This window comes from Cervus elaphus, chromosome 6 (assembly GCF_910594005.1).
Source record: "Cervus elaphus chromosome 6, mCerEla1.1, whole genome shotgun sequence".
Classification (NCBI taxonomy): Eukaryota; Metazoa; Chordata; class Mammalia; order Artiodactyla; family Cervidae; genus Cervus; species Cervus elaphus.
In genome coordinates, this window is record NC_057820.1 from 1,979,764 (window position 1) to 2,004,645 (window position 24,882).

General features: G+C 45.1%; 1 protein-coding gene across 5 annotated transcripts in view; it reads left to right on the top strand.

Moving 5' to 3' along the window:
- Positions 1–24,882, top strand: part of GRK4 (G protein-coupled receptor kinase 4) — a 57,312-nt gene that overhangs the window by 2,410 nt on the left and 30,020 nt on the right. For all 5 annotated transcript variants that reach the window (XM_043906036.1, XM_043906038.1, XM_043906034.1 and 2 more), the window contains exons 2-4: positions 13,468–13,563; positions 19,167–19,279; positions 22,010–22,087. In XM_043906036.1, the coding sequence (XP_043761971.1) occupies positions 13,468–13,563; positions 19,167–19,279; positions 22,010–22,087 (287 nt within the window). The remainder of the gene's footprint in view (positions 1–13,467; positions 13,564–19,166; positions 19,280–22,009; positions 22,088–24,882) is intronic.

A 24,882-nucleotide genomic window follows, 5' to 3' on the forward strand; every position in this document is an offset into this window, starting at 1 on the left:
GTGGGGAGTCCTCAGAGTAAGAAGGGGCATTGATTGTCGTCTGGTGCCCCTCACTCTAAACTCACACTGATCGTAGAAGTGGATCATCCTCCATGGAAATCAGGTCTGACTGAGGTTAAACCTATTTTCTTTCTGCTCTGCTTTTACATCTGGGTATAATGTATGAATAGAGAATATTGTACCAAACAGACTCCCTTATAGTGCTGTAGAGCTTAGGTAAGGAGACACCTGTAAGTATTCTATAAATGCTAAATAACATAAAACTACTATTTTCTGCCGTAAAGCTTAGGACCACATTGATCATTGCTTAAGGAAGTTTTAAATTTTGTTCCCTAAACTATCAACTTGTGGTTTTATAACTCTTTCAAGATCTGCCCCCAGTCAGCAGGGAGTGTTTACTCCTGTTAAAGGAGTCATTATGTCAATGTGGTTAATGCTTAGAGAAGTTGAATAGGAAATGTCAGAAAGATGTGAATATTAAGTGCTGCGTGTTGGTTATGATTTAGGGTCGTTTGCCCAAATTGTAAACTGTTTATTTGCTTTAGGAGCTTGTAGAGTATTTCTCAGAAAGCACCTTCTTGGACACATGTCTGTTCATGGTTACCCCTCAGTTTCTCTGGCTTTGTATTAGGAAATTAACTTTTGAAATGAGTCGGCAGAGCCCTCAGTCATATGTTGGCCCTGGGAACTGCAGTGTTGTCAGTCCAGTCATTTCTTAGATTTATCTCAAGTAAAACCAATCTCTTTTCTTTTTTTGGCCTCAGGTTTGTTCAAATCTTTTCTCCTTTTTCAGGAGTGTCAGCAGATGCTGTCTCATTGAAAAAAATTGTGTGTATGTCACTATGCCAGGCACACTTTAAGGAAGTATGAAATGATCATATTATTCATAAAGTAAAACACAAAAGTCACCACTTCTTTTGAAACTCAGCATTTTTTCCCCCGTGCAGTACATTTGTGAAGCAACTTATGACCTTTAATTGTTTTGAATGAGAAGCTGAAATTGTTTTGCATCATGCTTTTAGGAGACTAACTCCATTTTGTCTCTTGCAGAAATTAACCTCATAAACACGCAGGGAGGAGGATATAATATGTACATTAAACATGGATTTTGGTCTTGTGTATGGGAGTTGGTGATGGAAAGGGAGGCCTGGAGTGCTGCAGTCCATGGGGTCGCAAAGAGTTGGACATGACTGAGGAGCGACTGAACTCAGCTGAACTGATAGCAATTCTATTGAGGTTTCAGGTTGTAGTTTTACTATCTAAAGGTTTGTTTCGCACCTGACATACAGTTGATATTCCTTTTATCATTAATGCTATCTCTTGCTGAAGCTTACTCATCAGGGTTTTTGTTTGCAAGGAGTTTCTGTAAGTAGCTTATATACCTTTCAATTCCAGAAATTGGTTTGGACATGCTCTTGTATGCTTACTATTCAAATTTTCTGTGCAGTAGGCCCTTCTTATTTTCTTGTTTGGTTCTTTCCACCTTTCGGGGTCCACTTTAGCTTCATTCTCCTTGTCCGTGTCTCTGATCTTCCAACTCAGAGGCACTCTGCCCTCTGGGAATCTGGAACTTGGAGTTCACAGCACGGGGTAGCCAGTGATTCTCGGCTAAATTGTCATCTGTTGTAAGGACAGGACAGAACTCATTGTTTATCCCTTTCTGTGCTGGCCATATAATTGGCGCTTAGTTGACAATTGGAGATTAAGGGGGGCAATTTGTTAATTTCAAGAAAGAGAAGGTGAAATTTGTGCTGAAAACTAAAAGGCTGGCTTGATATGGAGGGTTTAAGGCATGTTCAAGTTTGACTGCAGAGCCTAATGGTTGATAGCTGAGAACAGCTAACATTAATAAGGGTTTGCAGCATCCAGGCAGTGTGCCCAGTTCTTTCTGGGTGTTATCGCAGCTCAGCCCCTACCTCATTCTCCTGTTCTGTAGAGCTGGGACTCGGAACAGTCCTACTTCCCGGTGTTGGCAGGAGGGTTGCATGGATTAATGTGTTAGAGGGCTTGATGCTTAGAAAGTGCTCAGTAAATAATCATGGCGGCTGTGGTTGTGGGTTTGTTATGTCCAGAACCTTGATGATGAGCCAGCACATGGCAGCTGTGATCATTTAGTTGACCTTGAACCCGGCTCCTTGTCTCATTCTTCAGCGTTCTCTTCCTGAGTCCCCACTTGCAGGACATCCTTGAATCTCATTTATCCTTGAGCTTTATTATTTGTCTTGTTCATTTTTTGTTTGTGTCTTCTCCCAATACCCGCTTAGACGGTTCTCTACACCTTTTAAGTTGACTGAGGGCAGTGGTTTCCTAGCTGGTCTCTACTTCCAGAGTTTTTTCTCTTTTATAATCCCCAAGGCTGCTAGAACACTCTTTCTAAAACACAGAGTTGTTCTCTTTAATAATCTGATTAAAATTTGGCCCTGGAGCTTCATCCTGGGTCAGGTCCAAATGCCTTAGTTTATCATGTCCCAGAGGGTCCTGCCTGACCACGGGCCTGCTCTCCTCTCCTTGTGCATAGCAGCCGTGGGTCACACCAGTTCGTGCCCCTGGGCTTTCCTGTCCTGCCTGGCAAAGTCGTCTTCTTCCTTCCTGTTCCAGGAAGTCTTCTGGGAAACGTCCGAGTCTCTGCAGAAGGCATGGTCACCCCATCCCTCCAGCTCCTGCTATGCCCAGGAGAAGCTCTTGCTGCGCTGGGCATGCCTGCGGCAGCTTTGGGTCTCCGTTCCTGGGTCACCAGCACCCAGCACTGGGCTAACACTCAGTCTCTTCTCTGCAAATGCCAAATGCTGGCTGAGGACAAAAGAGCACGTCTCAGAAAGTCCCTCAGTACTGGTAATAACCAGAAATTGAGATTTCAAAATAAGCTGTCCTTTTAGACTAGCAGTCTGGAAATAGGGAGCAAAACCTGAGATTTTATTCAACTTTGGGGCATCAGTTGACCCCATACTTGTAAATGCTAAGTCTAGTACTGGAATGTTTATAGTACCTTTATTCATAATCATCTCAAACTGGAAATAACCTTTCAACCCAAAGAGTATCAGTAAGAGAATGGATGAACAAGCCGTGGAACTCTGTAATACTGCACTGCCTTAGAAGAGAGAACTACCGACACGTGCAACAGCTGGGCGTATGTTGAGGGGAGGAGCAGGAGAAACTGCAGTCCTCGATGATATCCTGAGCTTGAAGAGAAGTTGATTAATCTGTGGTCATCACAGTGTGAGTGGTGATTGCCTGGAGGAAGAGGAGGGGCTGACACAGAAGTGGCAGGTGGGAGCTTTGGGGGACAATGAGCACGCCCTGTTTATTGATCCGGGTGGTAATTACATGCACACATACATTCGTAGAAATTCATCAAGCAATATTCTTAAGATTAGTGCATATTATTGTGCAAATTATATCTGGTAAAAGTTTCGTTTTTTAAGGAAAAAAAATTATAGAATGTTCTCATAATACCCTAGTGGTCCCGTGGTTTAGAATCCACCTTCCAATGCAGGGGACATGGGTTTGATCCCTGGTCGAGACCCCACCTGCCATGCAAGCTCAGCTTGCGTGCTGCAACTATTCAGCCCGTGCGCTGCAACTCAAGAGAAGCCCAGGAACCACAAGGAGGAGCCACACACACTGCAACAGAGCCTGCTTGCCTTGGTGAAGACCAGGGCAGCCAGGTGAATAAGTGTCAGAGGTCACCGTGAAGACTGAAGACACACAAACCCTGTCAACAGCATGATCTTCCAAAAAATGTTCCTTAAAGGCTTGGTTAGCCTTGCTTGTGAACATGCCTGAGTTTGATGCCTTTTCCCTTCTCTGGAAGAAGGGCTGGCGTTGGTTCTTTTTATTATCTGTTTAGTTTTTTTTAATAGTTATTCTGATATTCAAGATTCCTGTTTCTTCTTGAGTTATGTTTGGTAATCTATATTTTCTAAAAAAAAAGTTCTTGTCTGTGTTTTCAAACTGATTTGGCATAAATTTTACTTGTAACATTTTCCTACTAGTTTATGATTACAATTGTGATCTTTTTAATTTGGAGTATTATTTGTGTGTGCCTGTCATTTTTAATTAGACTTGCAAAAGATTTTTCTATTTTATTAGTCTTTTCAGTGAATCAGCTTTTGGTTTCATATGCTGTTGTATGTTTGCCTTTTGTTTTACTAATTTCTGCTTATATTATTATTTTGATTGTGATTTGCTTCTAGCTTCTTGAGTCGAATGCTTAATCCATTTCTTTTTTCTTCCATTCCTTTATCAGGAATTTATTGACTGTTTTATTTTGTGCTAGAGACTGGTTGGTACTGTAAGTAAACCATGAACTCGGCAGAAAATTTGCTTTTGAGGAGGTGACAGGCAAATGGTGAACATTAGTGTCCTAACTTAAGACTGAAGGCACTCTGATTAACGGGATGTCAGTCATCTCTGGAAAAGAAATAAAAGATCTGGGACCAGAAACTGATGAGATTCTGCATCCAGTCTCCCACGTCTAGACTTATTTATCAGTCTCTTACTTAGTAGAACTTTGTGATTAGTGTACTGCTCTTAGATGAGCTAAGGCTTCAGACAGGTTACTTTCTGGTTAAATTAAGCACAGTTCTATAGAACTGGGTAGCAATCATGTATTTCCAGTTCCCCAGTACTAAGGCTTGTCCTGTTCAGATCGGGCGGCTGTTTCTTCTCTGCCTGAACTGTCCCCTCCCCTGAAACGATCACTGTCTTGTGTCATGTTGGCGCACTTCCTGGGTTCCAGGCCTTTTGTCATCGCCACTGGTATGGTCAGGGCTTTTTCCCCTTTCCAGTATCCCTGCACGGTGATCGCTGCCCATTCCTGGTCATTAGGGAAAGGTCCTCTTCCAGGCTAGAGACCCTGCAGCCCTCTGACTGCCCTGAACCATAGAACCTTATTGTGGGTCTTCCTGCCAGTTGATTCTGTGTTCCGTCTGCATTTGAGGAGCTGGGGAGTGGCTTTTAAATGCTCTCCTTTGACAGAATAACAGCAGAGATGGGAGTTCTAATGTTCTACGGCACTCCCGTTTCTGGAGCTGTAGAAGTTCAGGAGTTCTACTGTAACGTTTTGGACCAGCAGACATGTCAGCTATATTAACATCCACCTTAACACTGAGCTGGTGGCCCTTACGGTTTCTCACCAGGACAGTAGTGTTGCTTCCCGCTTGTGGGAATTGTTTCCCTCCCGTTTCTCACTGAATGTGCCATATGATGGGAATGTCCAATTCTAGCCCAGGTGACATTTTTCAGTGTTTTTACTTTTGTGCATAAAGCATCCCAGTCATATTCTGTTATCCAAAAAAGAGGGATCCATGTTTCAGATGAAACACATCTGAATATAATCAACTAACTCATTCAAAAAAATTCTCACTGTTATACTAAATAGAATCTGAACGAGCACTTCCCCTTGTGGACAGCACAGTTCTAGAAAACACTGATAATGTTGCTGCAGTATTGGATGAGGAGAAACGCAGATTGTGAAATAAACTGTTTCCTTCACAAATGAGAAAATATTTTTCTAAAGTTAAAAAAAAAGTACTGAAGAAGTAAAGTCCTCCAAATGAGTATTAATTTGTAAGCTAAACTATTTTCTGTCAGTATAAATTATCATTAGCAATCTAATAAATTCTGGTACCTTAGATTTTAAAAATATAATTCTCTAACACCCACTTTATGTCTTGGTGTCTACCAAGTATGAGACAACATCTGCTGGATCATCAAAAAAGCAAGAGAGTTCCAGAAAAACATCTATTTCTGCCTTATTGACTATGCCAAAGCCTTTCCCTGTGTGGATCACAATAAACTGTGGAAAATTCTGAAAGAGATGGGAATACCAGACCACCTGACCTGCCTCTTGAGAAACCTGTATGCAGATCAGGAAGCAACAGTTAGAACTGGACATGGAACAACAGACTGGTTCCAAATAGCAAGAGGAGTACACCAAGGCTGTATATTGTCACCCTGCTTATTTAACTTATATGCAGAGTACATCATGAGAAACTGCTGGGCTGGAGGAAGCACAAGCTGGAATCAAGATTGCCAGGAGAAATATCAATAACTTCAGATATGCAGATGACACCACCCTTATGGCAGAAAGTGAAGAGGAACTAAAAAGCCTCTTGATGAAAGTGAAAGAGGAGAGTGAAAAAGCTGCCTTAAAGCTCAACATTCAGAAAACGAAGGTCATGGCATCCGGTCCCATCACTTCATGGCAAATAGATGGGGAAACTGGAAACAATGGCTGATTTTATTTTTGGGGGCTCTAAAATCACTGCAGATGGTGAATGCAGCCATGAAATTAAAAGATGCTTACTCCTTGGAAGGAAAGTTATGACCAACCTAGACAGCATATTAAAAAGCAGAGACATTACTTTGCCAACAAAGGTCCGTCTAGTCAAGGCTATGGTTTTTCCAGTAGTCATGTATGGATGTGAGAATCGGACTGTAAAGGAAACTGAGCGCCTAAGAATTGATTCTTTTGAACTGTGGTGTTGGAGAAGACCCTTGAGAGTCCCTTGGACTGCAAGGAGATCAACCAGTCTATCCTAAAGGAGATCAGTCCTGGGTGTTCATTGGAAGGACTGATGCTGAAGCTGAAACTCCAATACTTTGGCCACCTGACATGAAGAACTGACTCATTGGAAAAGACCCTGATGCTGGGAAAGATTGAGGGCAGGAAGAGAAGGGGACTACAAAGGATGAGAAGGTAGGATGGCATCACCGACTCAATGGACATGGGTTTGGGTAAACTCCAGGAGTTGGTGATGGACAGGGAGGCCTGGCGTGCTGTGGTTCATGGGGTGGCAAAGAGTCGGACACGACTGAGTGACTGAACTGAACTGAACTGAAGTGTGAGAAATATAAAGATTGTTCCCGTTCTTTGGAGCTCACAGGCTGGTAAAGGGGTAGGCGTGACAATAGTTGACATGTAGGACAATGTGACAAGGAGGATGTGGCCAGAGCTGCTTAAACAGGTGAAGGGACCCACTCTGCCTGGGAACACAGAGAAGATTTCACAGAGGAGGAGACCATGGCGAGCTGAGCCTAGAAGGATAACAGGAGTTTCCCAGACGAACAGAGAGGAAGGAGCCCTGCAGCCAGAGAAGAGCAGGACACAGGGTGCGGAAGAAGCCGCACAAGAAGCTGGTCGTGCTCGGGGAGCCGTGTGGCGTCCACACAGGTGGTACAGAGGAGAGTCCCAGAGAGCAGAGGCTAGAAACCACCAACTGCGGAGGGGCTTCACGGCCAGCTTTGTGTTCAGTAAGATCACGTTGGCGTAGCCTGAGAGAGACAGACTGAAGGCAAGGGAAGTCAGGGTGAGGCTCTTGCCCAGTTCACCTGAGAAATGCTGAGTCTGGACAAAAGGGACGACAGGGCAAGGAGAGGAGGGGGCAGACACTAGAGGATTTGGGGGCAGAAATAACGGGACCTGGTGGCAGGCAGGATGTGGGATGTCAGTGAGAGAGCAGGGCCTCAGAAGCCTCCTGGGTCTCTGATAATAACCAGATCTCCCCCACAGAATGCCGTTTTCCATGGGACTTCCTTGTGGTCCAGTGGCTAAGACTCCATGCTCTTGACGCAGGGGGCCTGGGGTTGGATCTCTGGTCAGGGAACTAGATCCTACATGCTGCAACTAAGACCCGGTGTAGCCAAATAAATAAAAATTTTTTTTTAAATTCCTGTTCCTTAAAAAATTCCTGTTTCTAACTGTGATATCATCTGCAAACCTTCAGCCCAAATTTCGTTTCCAAAGCAGACACCACCAATAAATAAGTTCTGACTTACAGGATATTGGATCTTAAGCTCATAAGTGACGGACATACAAAACAACAGAGATGGGAACAAATCAGCTGAATTAAAATATTTAAATCACAAAATATTTCAGTCCATTAACCATCAAAAAATACAAAGTGTCCGACGTAATATTTCAGGTTGATTGAGTGAAGCCGCGATGAAAGGGGAGAATATTCTTGGGGAACTTCTTACGCAAAGCAAACACCATCAAGTCCTTTAAATAGTTTCTGGGTCTCCGTGTGCCTGCCAGACCCATCAAGTCCACGACAGGACTTGATGAAAGCGTCTGCTCCCGGTAAGTCTCCTCTCCCCTGACACTGAATGGGAGCTCAGTGCCTTATAATATTTACTTTAAACTGCAAAACAGAAAGACCAGCCTGGCAGAGGAATATCACAGAGTTAAGCTGAAGCTCATATGGTGATAGCCTCCAGTTTAATTAATGTTCTATTACTCATATTGCTGTTGCTTTTTAAAAATAGTTTCCTGTTAGGTATCTTATACTAAAAACAATGCAGACCATATTCACATTAATATGAAATTCCCACTAATTTCTGACAAGGGAAAATACACGCATTTTTCTGGCATGAAACTTTGATTATTGGCTGCGGTCATCAGAACCTAAGATGCACTTCATGTAACTCCATGTCATTTTCATTCACTGGGACCTAGTAGCAGATCTGCTGTTTGGAAGGCAAGACCTGGGTGTAGGGCTCCATGGTCTGGGACCACAGTCAGTGCTTCCAGTAGGCAGGGTAGCTGCCTTGGCTCCAAACAGTTGTCATGAAGACACAGCATGAGACGAGATCAGTTCCCCTGTTTAACAAGGCCTCCTCCCGAACCTCATCCTCACTGAGCTGATGAATGGTCCACGATGTTCGGGGAAATTTCCTCGGGTGACAATAAGTTCACTGTTTTGTGTGATTCCTCTGAAACGGGTGTGTGCACACTCAGTCACTCAGTCGTGTCTGACCGTAACACCATGGACTGCACCCCGCCGGCTCCTCTCCCCATGGAATTCTCCAGGCAAGAAGACTGGAGTGGGTTGCCATTTTTGTGTCCAGGGGATCTTCCGGAACCAGGGATCTAGCCCGAGTCTCCGCATTCAGAGGCAGATTCTTTATCACTGAACCACCTGGGAGGCCCTCTGGAGCTGGTACCGTGGGAGAAAGTGAGTTTTCCCTTGGGATTTCCCTGGTGTCCTGTGGCCAAGACTCCAAACTCCCAACGCAGGGGGCCCGGGTTTCAGGAAACCGGATCCCACATGCCACGACTGAGAGTTCGCCTCTCGAAACGGAAGACCCCACATGCCGTAACTAAGACCTCATGCAGCCAAATAAATTTTTTCAAAAAGGCAGGTTTTGCCTTGTTGGAAAATGTCTTGGTTTTCTGTTCTGTTTCAGTGTCATCTTCCACGCTCAGGCTGGGTGGCCGTCAGGGTTCTCCAACATGTGTGTCCTCCAGCCTGCCGCTGTGGACGCAGTGCTTGCTCCCTACCCCCACCCCAAACTCACCTACTGATGCTCTGGGGCCCACTGGGAAGGGATTTGGAGGCAGGGCACTTGCGGGGTAACTGTGTTTGGATGAGGTTGTAAGGGGGGCTTTTGATGATTAACACCCTTATAAACAGAGAGCATGTACCGAGGGAAGGCCGTGTGAGGACGGAATGAGGACAGCCGTATATAAACCAGGTACCAGATCTGCTGGCACCTTCATCTCGGAATCCCAACCCTCAGAGCCCTGAGCAATGGGTGCTTGTTGTCTGAGTCACGCAGCCCAGGGTGACCTGTCACAGCAGCCTCAGGGTACGGATCTGCAGATCGATTGTCCACCTGCCCACTTGGCATCGCTGCTCCTACACCTCAGTGCACAAAAAGAAGTCAGAACCAGAATCTTAATTCTCCTGCCCCATTTTTTTTCTTTCAACATCTCAGTTGAAGCTCAGGCTCCAAATCCTAGAATTGCCTTGATCCTTATACACCATCACCAGTCACTGGACAATTACTTTCATATCTCTCTTCAAAATACAATCGACTCTGACCTCTTGCCACCTCCACCTGGAAGACTGCAGTTGCTGCTGCTTCGGCTCACTTCTGCCTTTCTGACCCTGCGGTCTGTTCTCAACACACCAGCCAGCGTGATTCTGTTAAAGTTCATGTTGAGTGTGTCGGCCTTCTCCTCCACCTTCTTTGTGACTTCACAGTCTGAGTAAAAGTAGGAACATTGGAATTACCAGGACAGCCAAAAATAAGTAATTTTTTTTAAAGAAATGAAGAATGCCTTTGTGGGCTCATTTGTAGACTGAACAGGGCTGAGGAAAGACAGGTTCAGGATGTGATAGTAGAAACTTCTGAAACTGAAAAGGAGAAAAAAAAAGACTGAATAGAAATCAGAACACCCAGGAACTATGAGACAGCTACAAAATTGTAACATGCATATAAGGGAAGACCAGAGGGGAAGAAACAGAAGTGAAGAGATATTTGAAAATGACTGAAAATTTCCCCCAAACTATTGTTAGACATCAAGCCACAAATCCAGGAAGCTCAGAAAATACCAAATAGGATAAATGTCCCCCAAAACTACACGTAGGCAAGTCACATTCAAAGATATGGAAATCACACCAAACATAAAAATAAGGATGGTAACTATGAAGAAACAAAAAACCCCAAAGGTATGGAATTCAAAGGTAAAGACAAAACCAGAAAGAAGCCAGAGAGAACACCTTACTTCTAGAGGATGAAAGATAGGAATTGCATGTGACTTCTGAGAAACTACACAGAATTTCTTATGAAAATATCCCTCAAAAGTGAAGAAGAAATACTTTCCAGTTCAGTTCAGTCGCTCAGTCATGTCCGAGTCTTTGCGACCCCATTGACTGCAGCACACCAGGCTTCCCTGTCTGTCACCAACTCCTGGTTCAGTTCAGCTCTGTCGCTCAGTCGTATCCGACTCTGAACCCCATGAACTGCAGCATGCCAGGCCTCCCTGTCCATCACCAACTCCCGGAGTCCACCCAAACCCATGTGCATCGAGTCGGTGATGCCACCCAACCATCTCATCCTCTGTCATCCCCTTCTCCTCCTGCCCTCAATCTTTGCAGTGTTTTTTTTTTTTAATAAGGTAATTTTACTGCCTGTGAAGTGGCATAGTGTTATTTGAGAGTGGACTTGAATTAGTCATAAATATATATTATTAACTCTAAGACAACCACTAAAAACAATTTAAAGAGAAGTATAATTTATATACTAAGATGAGAAAATTGTTTCATAATATGATCAATTATAACTGTGAAAGGCAAAAAAAGAATGGAAGACAACAATGAGAACAAAGAACAAGGGCAAGAAATAGAAAAGAGTAATACTGTAGATGGTAATCCAACTATGTTAGTGATCACTTTTCATGTGAGTGGTCTAAGTGTACTGATTCTGAGGTGGTCAGAGTGTATGAAAAAACAAGACCCAACTCTATGTTGTCTACAGGAAACCCATCTTAAATATAGAGATGCATATAGGTGAAAAACAGAGATGCAGAAAGACACTTGTCAAAAGACAGTGGTGCAGAGCGGCTTCCCACTAGCTGTTTCACACACGATAGTGCACATAAGTCAATGCTAGTCTCTCAGTTTGTCTCCTCTCCTTCCTGCACTGTGTTGACGAGTTCATTCTCTAAATCTTTGCCTCTGTTCCTCCCTGCAAATGGGTTCATCAGTGTCATTTTTCTAGATTCCGTATACATGTGTTAATGTGAAGAGCCTATCGTTGGAAAAGACCCTGATGCTGGGAAAGGCAGGGCAAGAAGAGAAGTGGGTGGCAGAGGGTGAGATAGTTGGATGGCATCACTGACTCAGTGGGCATGAGTCTGAGCAAACTCTAGGAGATAGTGAAGGACAGGGAAGCCTGACGTGCTGTAGTCCATGGGGTCGCAAAGAGAGTCAGACATGACTGAGTGAATAAGAACAGTGTATTGCTCTCTTTTCTGACTCACTTCACTCTATGACAGGCGTTAGGCTCATCTGCATTGCTACAGATGACCCAATTTCGCTCCTTTTCTTGGCTGAGTAATGCTCGATTGCATGTATGTAGCACATCATCTTTATCCACTCCTCTGTCGGGGTGCCGAGCTCAGCGCTCTGACATCCTGGAGGGGTGGAGGGGGGGGTGGAAGGGAGGTTCATGAGGGTGGGGATGTATGTATGCAACGTGGCTGGTTCATGATGTACAGCAGAAACTGACAGCATTGTAAAGCAATTATATTCCAATAAAAAATATTAAAAAAAAAACCATCATCAGCCTACCTTCCTCGTCGTCATCGTCGTTCAGTCGCTCAGTCGTGTCTGACTCTCTGTGACCCTGTGGACTACAGCACGCCAGGCCCCTACCTGTAGGTAACTATTACTCTGATTTATATATCAGCTGTTTTTGAAGTTTATATCAATGGAATTATACTGTCTGAATTCTCTTGTGTCCAACTTCCTTTGGCTTCCCTGATAGCTCAGTTGGTAAAGAATCCGCCTGCAATGCAGGAGATCCCGGTTCGATTCCTGGGTCAGGAAGATCCACTGGAGAAGGGGTAGGCTACCCTCTCCAGTGTTCTTGGGCTTCCCCTGTGGCTCAGCTGGTAAAGAATCTGCCTGCAGTGTGGGAGACCTGGGTTCAGTCCCTGAGTTGGGAGGATCCCCTGGAGAAAGGAAAGGTTACCCGCTCCAGTATTCTTCCTGGAGAATTCCATGGACTGTATAGCCCATGGGGTCGCAAAGAGTCGGACACGACTAAGCAACTTACACTCACTCTCCTTTACTCAGGATTGTTTTTGAAATCCATTCATGCTGTCGGTGGTCAGAGTGTGTTCACTCTTCTTGCTCTGTAGTACTCAGTTGTACTCAAATAGCACAGTTTTTACCCCTGCCCCAAGAAGACAATGGGAGTGCCTGTGTCCGTTCACACAGCTTAAACTTCAGAGGAAGGAAGGTTATCAAGAATAAAGATGAAAGGGACTTCCCTGGTTGTCTAGTGATTAAGAATCTCCCTTCCAATGCAGGGCACAGGGGTTTGATCCCTGCTTGGGGAACTACCATCCCAGATGCTTTGGGGCAACTAAGCCCCTGTCCCTCAACTACTGAGCCTGCTCGCTGCAGCCTGAGCACCGCACCTGGAGAGAAGCCTGTAGGCTGCAGCTAGGACCTGGCACAGCCAAATAAATAAACGAAAACATCTTTCTAAACTATTATCTAATTGCTCTTCCTACCATTCTTGTCTTGCTAGGGACAGTCCTCCTAGGCCTTTTGGAGGCTTGCATCCTCACATCCGAGGTCTCTGCCCACACGTGACCCAGAGGGGCCTCTCCTGGTCCCATCTCAGCCCAACGAGCACCCTCCACCTTTGCATGACCTGGTTTTGTTTCACACCATTTTTCACTGTGTGTGTGTGCGCGCACGCACTCCGTCACTTCAGTCGCATCTGACTGCAGTCCCATGGACTGTAGCACACCAGGCAGTTCTTTTTTTTTTTTTTTTCAGGCAGTTCTGTCCATGGGATTCTCCAGGCAAGAATACTGGAGTGGGTTGCCATGCCCTCCTCCAGGGGGTCTTCCCGACCCAGGGAACACATGAGTGGAAGTAAGTAGCTGTTAGAAACTCGTAGTTCTGAATGTTACAGAAGTACTTTTTTGTCGTTGCTTTTTAGGAGGGATTAGCAAAAAAAGTGGTCGTAGCAGGAAATGGAGGGAGATGCTGAGACTGCCGCCCGTCAGCCAGTGCAGCGAGCTTCGCCAGTCCCTCGGTGAGTGCGGAGACGCGCCCGCGGCGCTGGAGGCCACGTCCAGCATGTGCTGTTTCCCTTTGTTAGATGTTATTTTTTTCTTGAGTCTCTTGTTTGCTTCAAATCCTCTATAATAGATTCTCCTTATACCATCAGGATTCTTCACAGGAAAAAACCCCATAGGTTTTCTAATGTGCATTATAAACATTATAAAGTGTATGGCGATTGACTTTTTCATTGAAAAGATCTTGGGAATTCCCTGGTAGTCCAGTAGGTAGGACTCCACCCTTTCACTGCTGTGGGCCTGGTTTAATCCCTGGTCAGGGAACTAAGATCCCACAAGCTGTGTGGCACGACCAAATAAATAAATAAAAATAAATAAAATTAAGAACATTCTTTAAGATGTAATATAGGCCCATTGTTCTAGATAGAACTGAAGAGAAATGTAGCGATCATCCCCTCTAGAAGGGAACGCTGGTAACCGTTTCTTTCTCCTTCCAGACGGATCTCTATATGTGTGGACAGGAATTACTGATGGGAACTTCAGGAAAGGAGTGGTCAGATAAACAATAAGATATGTCAGTGTCACGGACCACTCCACAGCTGTAAGAGTGAGGGTTAGCTACAGGTCCTGACGTGAGCGGAAGGAGTCGTGTGTAGAGCGAGTCACGAGTAGAGCCATGCATAAGGGCAGTCATCACTGTGTTTGTTTACAGATGTGATTTCCAGTTCAAAGGATATGCATTCAAAATGTTGATATTCCCAAGTTGCCTTCTGCAAATCTGTATCACCTTACCCCTGCCTGTGACTTTGCTAACACTGATGGTTACCACCGTTTTTCATCTTTTTGTTGTTGTTCAGTTGCTTATTCATATCCAACTGTTTGTGACCCCATGGACTGCAACACGCCAGGTTCCCTGGCCTTCACTGTCTTCCGAAGTTTGCTTAGATTCATGTCAAGTTGTAATTTGAAAAATGGTCTCATTTTAATTATGGATGGAGTTGAGCACTTTTCTTGGGTTTTTTCAATTTTCTTTTCTTCTAATTCATTTGTAAAAGTTCTTTGTATCTGAAATGAGTTATCCTTTTATATTCAGTGTGAATACATTTTCTATTTCTGCTCTCGCCTTTTGACTTGCAGTATTTTTTCAATATGGACATTTTAATTTTTTATGTAGACAACTATATCAATATTTTTCTTCTTAGCCTCTGAACTTTTTGTTGTATTTAGGGAAGACACCTATACTCCAAGATAATTTTTTAAAAATCTGTTTTTTCTTTAGTACCATTATTGTTCCTTTTTAAGAAAGTTTAAATATTTTAACTATCAAAATTAACTTCAGATAGCATAAAGTCAGAGTACTTTTCCCCTAAAAAAACCTATCCAAAAAAAAAAAAACCTATCCAACCTTGTTAATTAACCTCATTACATTTTTTTCTCATTATGTTTTAAAAATAACAATTTTTTGGAGATATAACTAGCATGCCCTACAATTCACCTATTTAAAGTGTATAATTCAGTGGTTTTTAATATAGTCACAGAATTGTGCAACCATTACCACAGTCAGTTTTTTTAGTTTCACAACATTTTCATTACCTGGAAAGAGACCCTGTACCCACTGATAGCTACTCCCAATTCCCTCCCCCCACTTCCAGCCAAAGGCAGCCACTCATCCACTTCTGTGTCTGTGGATTTGCCGATCCTGGACATTTCATGTAGATGGATTTCATACAGACGGGAACCATATACTGTGTGGTCCTGTGACTGGCTTCTTTTCACTTAACCTCATCTTGCCAGAGTTCCTGCACTGTGTAGCATGGATCAGTACTTACCTCCTTTTTGTTGTCAAATACTCTTCCACTGTACATATTATTCTTTATCCATTCATCATTTCATAGATACTGAGTTGTTTTCCATTTTTTGTCTGTTATGAATAATACGGCTATAGTTCAGTTTAGTCGCTCAGTCGTGTCCGACTCTTCTCGACCCCCTGGACTGCAGCACGCCAGGCTTCCCTGTCCATCACCAACTCCCAGAGGTTACTCAAACTCATGTCCACTGAGGTGGTGATGCCATCCAACCATCTCATCCTCTGTCATCCCCTTCTCCTGCCTTCAATCTTTCCCAGCATCAGGGTCTTTTCAAATGAGTTACTTCTTCACATCAGGAGGCCAGAGTTACTCATGTACAAGTCTTTTTTAATTGTGGTAAAGTAAACATAACAGAAGTGACCATTTTAACCGTTTTAAGTGTAAAGTTCAGTGATGTTAGTTTGGAGATTGTACGTGTGTCCGAGAAGGGCCTCTGTCTGCCCTGTGCTGCCTACACGATGCAGATCTTGCTGCAGCTCAGGGCTGGCCGCTCTGAGCCCGCGATTTCCTCAGCGTCGCCCAGCTCGGGCCTTGTGCCCACCCTGTCGTTGCCTCCTCGGCACTGAGGGACGCGGACCTGAAACCAGTTGCCTCCTGAGACGCGTTTGTCGGGAGAAACTGGCCCGTTCCTCCCGTGCCTGCCGCCTCCCGCAGGTTACCACTGCTCTTCCGCTGGCTGGCCCCCCGGCCCCAGCTCGCTGCCCCTCTCCCCGCCCATGGCCTGGGTCCTTCCAGATGGCCCTCAGGCATGTCCCATAGGTCTCTGCTGTCTTCAAAATGCCCAACTTGTAAGTATAACTGTGAAGGTCAAAAGCAATGGGACACAGAGAGGACTTACAGATGCCCTGGCACACAGTGAGAGGAGGAAATTATCTCCGCTCCTTCCAGGACAGAAGGAGACTCCTTGGTGTGGCATCTAGGCCTTTTGAGGCTCTAATCTTTTCTTTTCTTTTCCTCCTTGAAGCTTTATTTGCCTCCGCATTGGCCTCCCTGCATGTCCTCTTTGAGCCGCTCTGAACTGCTTGTGGGGTCTGCCTTCTGTGTATCTTGGTCCATAGATTGTTCTAACAAATTAAAATCTGGTACAGTAGTATAGCATTATAGGTAATGTGTATTCCATATGATCTATAAACTGTTAAGTGCGGCTGGAGCCAGAAAGAAGAAAATGTTCTGAACTGAACATCACACTCTGCTGAGAAGCCTTCCAAATACTTTGATAGAGCTATTGATTTTTCTAGTTTATTTATTTGTTTTTTGCTCTTTCTAGATTGTACCCATTAGTTATCCTTTTTGGTTTCCATTTTGTCCTCTTTGATTTCTTCTTATTCTGTTATTACAGCTCCTCAAGTAATTTTTACTGCTTACTGTGTCCCTCTGGATCTTTACATTTTGTGGTTAATTTTTTATTCTTTCTCAGAGGTATTGTTTCTCCTTAACTGCTGGGAAGTCCTCTGAGATGTCTCTACCTCTGGATCAACCTTCTTTTGTCATGTTTAACATTTATTGGAGCCTTTAATCTTCAGCCTGGGAAAATTTAATGTATATTTAATTATAAAACTTAATGTATGCTTAATTATAAAATTTAATGTATGTCTAATTTAAGAGAGGGGCTTCCTCTGTGGTCATGTAGTTCGGCTTTTCTGGGCACCCCTCACTTGCATGGGGTTCTGGAAGGTGGGTGGGTCAGTGAGGTTCTGTCCGCACGGAGCCTGTGTTCTGGGGGCCACAGACAGCGTTGCTCCACTTTGCCAGCGGAGCATGTAGTTCCTCCAGCCGGGCTCTGCCTCCACGGGGTCTCAGCATCCCTCTTGGCAGAGACCCACATTCTGCCAAGTGGCTCCAGCCTGAAGGAGTCTCAGGACTGTAGCTGTGTTCAGGCCGTGGCGGGGCTCCAGGATCCAGCCCTGGGCCGGCTTCCTTGTCTCTGGGGATTCTCCGGGTGGTTCCTTTAACAGTCCTGTGCTGTTGGCTTTCTCTCCTCCCTGTGCGTCTGACTCTTCACAATCCCATGGACTGTAGCCCACCAGGCTTCTCTGTCCTTGGCATTTCCCAAGTGAGAATACTGGAGTGGGTTGCTATTTCCTCCTCCAGGGCATCTTCCTGACCGAGGGATCAAACCCGTGTCTCTTGCATTGCAGGTGGATTCTTTACCACTGAGCCACCTGGGAAGCCCATGCAATCCTCAGATCTCTTAACTCCCGAGGACACCTGTATTCTTTTTTCCATGTCAGGCTTCATCCTTTCTGTTGTGGTTTTGTGTTTGGTCCTTTCGGCGGGAGCCTGGGTGAGAAGGCTGGCACACCTGTGCTCCATCTGCGACCCTGCTAGAAAGCGGGAAGATCTGTGAACCTCCGAGTGTGGGGGCAAAGAGTTTACAGCTCTCAGCTTTGGACTTCCCTGGCTGTCCAGTGGTTAAGACTCCATGCTTCCAGTGCGGGGGGCGAGGGCTGGAAGCCTGGTCCCCCAGTCAAAGAAGTTACACCTGCTGCGAGGTGCAGCCACAAACAAAAAACAAACCAAAAAAAACCTCTCAACTTTTAAAAACATACCCCTTTAACCATCTTATGTCCTATGTTTTTTAAACATAGTTAGTGAGTATCCCTAAATAAAATGTAGCCCAATTGGATAAAGTGGGTGGCAGAATTTTTGCCAAACTGCTGCTGACATTTGTTGAAACGAGCAGTTGCGCAATGGCAAACACGGTTTTATATCCTTGGCTGAATTCCCCACGTGCAGACTCAGTGATCTAAGCAGGATTTCGCTCCTACTTAAATACTTGGCATTAATGAACCGTTTAGTTGAGGGATTTGTTAGGGCCTGCTGTTTTCATGAATTTCACTTAATTCTTCACCTTTATAGCTGGTTTAGGAATGTGAAAAGAAAGTAAAAGTGTTAGTTGCTCAGTTGTGTCTGACTTTTTGGGACCCTATGGACTGTAGCCTGCCAGGTTCCTCTGTCTATGGGATTCTCTAGGCAAGAATACTGGAGTGGGTTGTCATACCCTTCTCCAGGGGGTCTTTCTGACCCGGAGACTGAACCCAGATCTCCTGCACTGCAGGCACGTTCTTTACCGTCTGAGCCATAGGGATATCTGGACATAATTACGCTCAAGTTCGGAGCCACTGCCAAAGGAGCAACTGACTTTCTTGCTGAAGTTTAAATAAACCTATTTTGAACATACAATTTTGCCTTATAGCTCTTGTGACAAATTTCGCCAAATTTTAGTGCCTCGTTCTCAAGATAATATCAGTATTTGGGGTAAGGTAAGGTATACAATATATTATCCCACTAGAGAGGAAAAAAAAAACAGTTGAAAAGTCATTAAAAATATATTTGTTAACTTGGGAAAGAATAGAAATGTATCAAAACAAGTTTTCAAAAATCTAAAGTAGTACATTCCTGTGGTGTATTTCACATTCGTGTAATTTGTGCCTAACACACGGAGTGGGTGGTGTAGTGGAAGGACCCACCCAGCGCTCTTTCCTGCCCCTCGGTTCCCCGGGAAACCCCCCCCTTTCCTTTGTATGGGGAGCAGGGAACTCCCAGTCCGTCTCCACACACCTTTCCCCCTTCATGCGTTCTTCCAGCAGCCTTTGGCACTTTAAATATCCATGATAACCCAGTGTGAATGAGTAAACAGAACTGTGGTTTCAACAGTAATACTGCGGATACTGTTTCTGACGTGTCTCCTATCAGGTAAAAGTAGTGAGGTTCAGAAAAACATGTGCGTTTGCTGTCTTCTCTCCACCCAGAGAAGGATTACAGCAGCCTCTGTGACAAGCAGCCGATCGGAAGACTTCTCTTCAGGCAGTTCTGTGACACGAAAGAAGATCTGAAGAAGCGGATTGAGTTCCTGGATGCAGTGGTGAGTGGTTATCACAGCGTTGAACCACCCGAGCCTGTGCTTTTGAGAACTGGAAACTAACTTGAGAGCCCGCTAAGTGATTAGACCTTGCGCTGAGGTGCGAGTGCATAACCTCGTCCTGGTGTCATGCTGTGTTGGCTTAAAGCCGGTAAAGGAGTAGTTCATGCAGATTACTTCTCAAGCCTTGGAGAATCAAAGGTGTTTACGACGCAGCTTTGACACGCGCCGCTTTCCCTTCTAAGGAGGCTGAAGAGCTGGTGAAGGCAGCGCTTGTGGAGGGGACGCCTCCGCCCAGAGCACAGGGCGGGGAAGAGGGCAGGTGTGGGGTGCAGGGTCACAGCGAATGGAACTGACTGTCCGTCTAAGCCTGCCTGACGTTTCTGTGTCTCCAGCTCGACGTTTACCCTGATCTCCTTCTAGGGGAAGAGATGTTGTTTCTGAAACCACAGAGGTAGCACTGGCAGGACTAGAAGCTTCAAAACTGTAAAATTCAGACGCAGCTTAACGGAAAATTGGTAGAGTTTAATAGAAAAGCTCTCCAACCATTAGGTAGTTGTGCCCCGATTATGATACTTCCCTCTCAGCTTTGGCCTGTCCTAGTCACATCAGCAAATATGTATCGACACCATACTGTATGCAAAGTACTAGCCTATATCATGGGGATTTTATTCATTTTTTCCCCTTAGCTTTTTAAAATTATGTAGCTGTGTGTATTCTTTCAGAAAACTGTACGGGGCCCTTGCCTGTTTTGTTGCTTGCTCCTCCTCCAGGAGCTCCCCGGCCGCTCCTTACTGGTGCCTGGACTGGGCTGAGAGATGGCTGGGAGGGAGGCAGTCAGAGCTTCCTTTTTAAGGCTTCTCAGGTTGCGCTCGTGGTAAGGAACCTGCCTGCCAGTGCAGGAGACGTAAGAGACATGGGTTCAATCCCTGAGTCGAGAAGGTCCGCTGGAGCAGGGCGTGGCAGCCCGCTCCAGTGTTCTTACCTGGGAGACCCCACGGGCAGGGGACGCCAGCGGTTTATGGTCCCATAGGGTGGTGCAGAGTCGGACACAAATGAAGTGACTGAGCATGCATGCCTCCCTTTTAAAACTTTCTATTTCCTATTGGACTGTAGTTGACGTACAATGCTGGGTTAGTTTTAGGTGTACAGCTGAATCTTCTGATAAATCATGAGCCCTTTAGTTGGTAGGTGCCTGGCTTGCTGGCCGTGGCGGCAGGATTAGTTTTTCGACGGTAGCCTCGTGGGTGCATGAGCCACACCTGCGTATGCCACCAGGCCTCACTGCAGCTCCCACTCCCCTTGTGGTGGGTGATGCCACGTTCTTTGAGCTCCTTGAGTGGGCAGGTGGCGGACATGGTGGTTCGCTCTGTTCCCCGCGCTTTGTGTGCTGAATGAATTACACCATCTGTATCAGTCAGGGGCCAAGGAAAGACGTGGAAGCGGTAACAGATATGCTGAGAGATTCATTGCAAGGAATCAGCATCCATGATGCTGTGATCTGGCTGGAGGTGGGAAACCCAGCAGGAAGGACAGGACAGGCCTCCCCAGCAGTGGGGGAAGCTGCTCTCCTCAGGCAGAACTTCTCGAGGAAGCCTCAGCTCTGCTTGAAAGGCCTTTGCACTCATTGAACGAGGAACTCTGGTCACGTCTACAAATACCCAGCAACACTGGGTTAGTGTTTGAGTAACTGGAGATTGTTGCCAGTCTGATTGGCACGTCAGAGGCCATCACAGAATCACAACACTTTCTTGCCCATTGATTGTCCACCGTATCGTATCCAGAACTCCTGGAACTTGAGTTGAGCAGTCTGTGAGTAAACAGTGTGCTGGTGAGTGTGATGCCTTTGAACGGAGAGGGTGGAGTTGGCTCTGGGAGGGCAGCTGGCCCAGGTCCCGGGCCCTGTGCCGGCCTCAGCAGAGGAGGGAGGGGGCTGGACGCTGACACGCAGCCCTTCGTCCTGGAGTCTTCTCCGTGTGTTCAGTAGAGCAGCCTCCTTGGATCTTCGTTCCCCACCTCTCTCAACTCCATCTGCCTCTCAGCTTCACTGCTCTTCAGGGTCCCACTTGCAGAACTTGGGCTTCGTGAGGCCTCTGCATCCTCCTGTCTCCCTGGCTGGGGACGCTGCAGAACAACTTGTTGAAATTCTCTTATCTCAGCCTTGGCGATCTCCCCCTTGTCTCTCTCTCTCTTCTCCATCTTCCCATTCCTTGTTCCCTGCTCACCCTCGATGGGGGTTTAGATACTGATGAGGTGCTGCTTGTGACTGTTTTCTGGCCTGCGTGCTGTCGCCTGCCCTCCCGTTGATCCCTGACACGTGTTTGTGAATGGCGCCCACGCAGGTGTTGCGGACTGACTTCCTTGGGAGCACTGCACACGGGTGTCCAAGGGCCTCTTGGGCTTTTTCCTAAAACGCCGCTGCCGAGAACAGCCCAGGTGGTTCATGTTACTCCGTTTTATTTGGCCACATTTAAGGGCTGAAAATACAGTATGATATAGGGAGCATTGTGGTGTGTGTTGCTTTATTACGTTATTGATCCTTTAAAAATAAGCCAGTTTTTCCCTCATGGCCATCAGTTTCCCAAAGAAGAGCTGCAGATACTTAATCACTAGAGCTGCTCACTGGTTCTCAAGGCACCAAGTCAGTTCCACAAGTCAGAAACATTTGAAACATTACGAAGTCCACAAAGAAGCTTAACTAACATTTTTCTTTTGTGTCATCTCTGCAATCAGGCAGAATATGAAGTGGCCGCTGATGAGGACCGAAGACGCTGTGGGCTCCTGGCCTTGGACACATTCTTCACGGGAAAGGTGCGTTTTCTTCTTTAGCATAAAGATTTGTAAATGACTTAAATAATTAGAGCACATAGCCATGTTTCCATAGTTGGAATAAGTAAGTAATGAAATGACTCCGTTTTACTTTGGAGTCAAAGCCCATTTGGGTCTGAATCATCTCTGCCACTCACACTCACTGTGGGAGCATCTCTGTGCCCACTAGACAGTCCACTGGGAACTGTAGAAGAAAGGTTTCATTTGTGTAGCTTTTAAATCTTTTTTGTTAATTTCTTTTTTCTTCCTCACCTTTTCTGAAGAAAAACTCAAACAGCAAGGGAAGTTGTCAAGGAGAAAGATGCAACTTGGAGAGTTATCCTGGTTGATACAGCAAGTACGGAAGCAGGACGGAGCAGCAAACACCTGCTTTTGTTGTTGTTCAGTCGCTCAGTTGTGTCTGGCTCTTTGCGACCCTGTGAACAGCAGCCTACCAGGCTTCCCTGTCCTTCACTATCTCCTGGAGTTTGCTCAGACTCACGTGCCATCCAGCCATCTTATCCTCTGTCACCCCCTTATCCTGCCTCAGTCTTTCCCGCATAAGGGTCTTCTCCAATGTCAGCTCTTCACATCAGGTGGCCAAAGTATTGGAGATTAAGCTTCAGCATCAGTCCTTCCAATGAATATTTAGGGTCGATTTCCTTTAGGATTGACTGGTTTGATGTCCTTGCGGTCTCTCAAGGGACTCTCAAGAGTCTTCTCCAGCACCATAGTTCAGTTCTTTCATGCTCAGCCTTCTTGATGGTCCAACTCTCACAGTCTGTATGTGACTACTGGAAAAACCATGGCTTTGACTATACAGACTTTTTGTCAACAAAGTGATATCTCTGCTTTTTAGTATGCTGTCTATGTTTATTATAGCTTTTCTTCCAAGGAGCAAGTGTCTTTTAATTTCATTGCTACAGTCACCATCCACAGTGATTTTGGAGCCAAGAAAATAAAGTCTGTCACTGTTTCCACTTTTTCCCCATCTCTTTGCCATGAAGTGAAGGGACCAGTTGCCATGATCTTACTTTTTTGAACTTTGAGTTTTAAGCCAGCTTTTTCACTCTCCTCTTTCACCTTCATCAAAAGGCTCTTAGTTCCTCTTCGCTTTTTGCCATTAGGGTGGTGTCATCTGCATGTCTGAGGTTATTGATATTTCTCTGGGCAATCTTGATTCCAGCTTGTGCTTCATCCAGCCTCGCATTTTGCATGATGTACTCTGCATATAAGTTAAACAACACGGTGACAATATATAGCCTTGACATACTCTTTTTCCAATTTGGAACCAGTCTGTTGTTCCATGTCTGGTTCTAACTGTTGCTTTTTGACCTGCATACAGATTTCTCAGGAGGCAGGTAAAGAGGTGAAGTGAAGTGAAGTGAAGTCGCTCAGTCGTGTCCGACTCTTTGCGACCCTATGGGCTGTAGCCCACCAGGCTCCTAGGTCCATGGGATTTTCCAGGCATGAATACTGGAGTGGGTTGCCATTTCCTTCTCCAGGGGATCTTCCCGACATGGGGATTGAACCCAGGTCTCCCGCATTGTAGGCAGATGCTTTACTGTCTGAGCTACCAGGGAAGCCCTGGAGGCAGGTAAGGTGGTCTGGTATTCCCATCTCTTTTAAGAATTTTCCACAGTTTGTTGTGATCCACACAGTCAAAGGCTTTAGTATAGTCAATGAAGCAGAAGTAGATGCTTTTCTGGAATTCTCTTGCTTTTTCTGTGATCCAGCAGATGTTGGCAATTTGATCTCTGATTCCTCTGCCTTTTCTAAATCCCGCTTGTACGTCTGGAAGTTCTCTGTTCACGTACTGTTGAAGCCTCGTGTGGAGAATTTTGAGCATTACTTTGCTAGCGTGTGAGATGAGCGCAACTGTGTGATAGTTTGAACATTTTTTGGCATTGCCCTTTTTTTGGGAATGGAATGAAATCTGACCTTTTCCAGTCCTGTGGCCACTGCTGAGTTTTCCAAATTTGCTGGCGTATTGAGTGCAGCACTTTCAGATCATCATCTTTTAAGCTTTGAAATAACTCAGCTGGAGTTCCATCACTTCTACTAGTTTTGTTCGTAGTAATGCTTCCTAAGGCCCACTTGACCTCACACTCCAGGATGGTTTACAAACAACAGGAATTTATTGCTTACAAGTCTGGAAGCTGATAGCCAGCACCTCCTTGCTGTGTCCTTACATGGTGGAAGAGGTGTGAGGTGTTTCTGGAGCCTCCGCTGTAAGGACTCCAGCCCCACTCACAGGAGCTCCATCCTCTTGATCTAAGCATCTCCTAAGGGCTCTGCTTCCCAGTATCGTCACTTTGGGGGTTAGGAATTCAACATATGTATTTGGGGCACACATTCAGATCATAGCACTCATATATAGAAAATCTTCAGTGTTTATACACATTAGGGAGAAAGAAAGCTTCGAGAGCTAGTAAGTGAGTTCAGCAAGGTTGCAGGATACTAGATCACTAAACAAAATTCAATTGTGTTTCTATACACTATCATTTAAAGACCAAAAATGAAAATAAAGCAACTCCATTTACAATAGCATAAAAAAGAATAGAATAGTTAGCAGTAATTGTTTATAACAAAATAAAGTGCAACCTTTAATACACTGAAAACTTCAAAACATCATTGAAAGAAAGTAAAGCAGAACTGTAATAAAATGGAAAGACATCCTGTGTTCAACAGATTAGAAGATTTAAGATTGTTTGTAGATTCAATATAATCTGTATCAAAATCTTAACTTCCTTTTTTCGAAGAAATTAACAAGTAGATCTTAGAATTCATACACATAC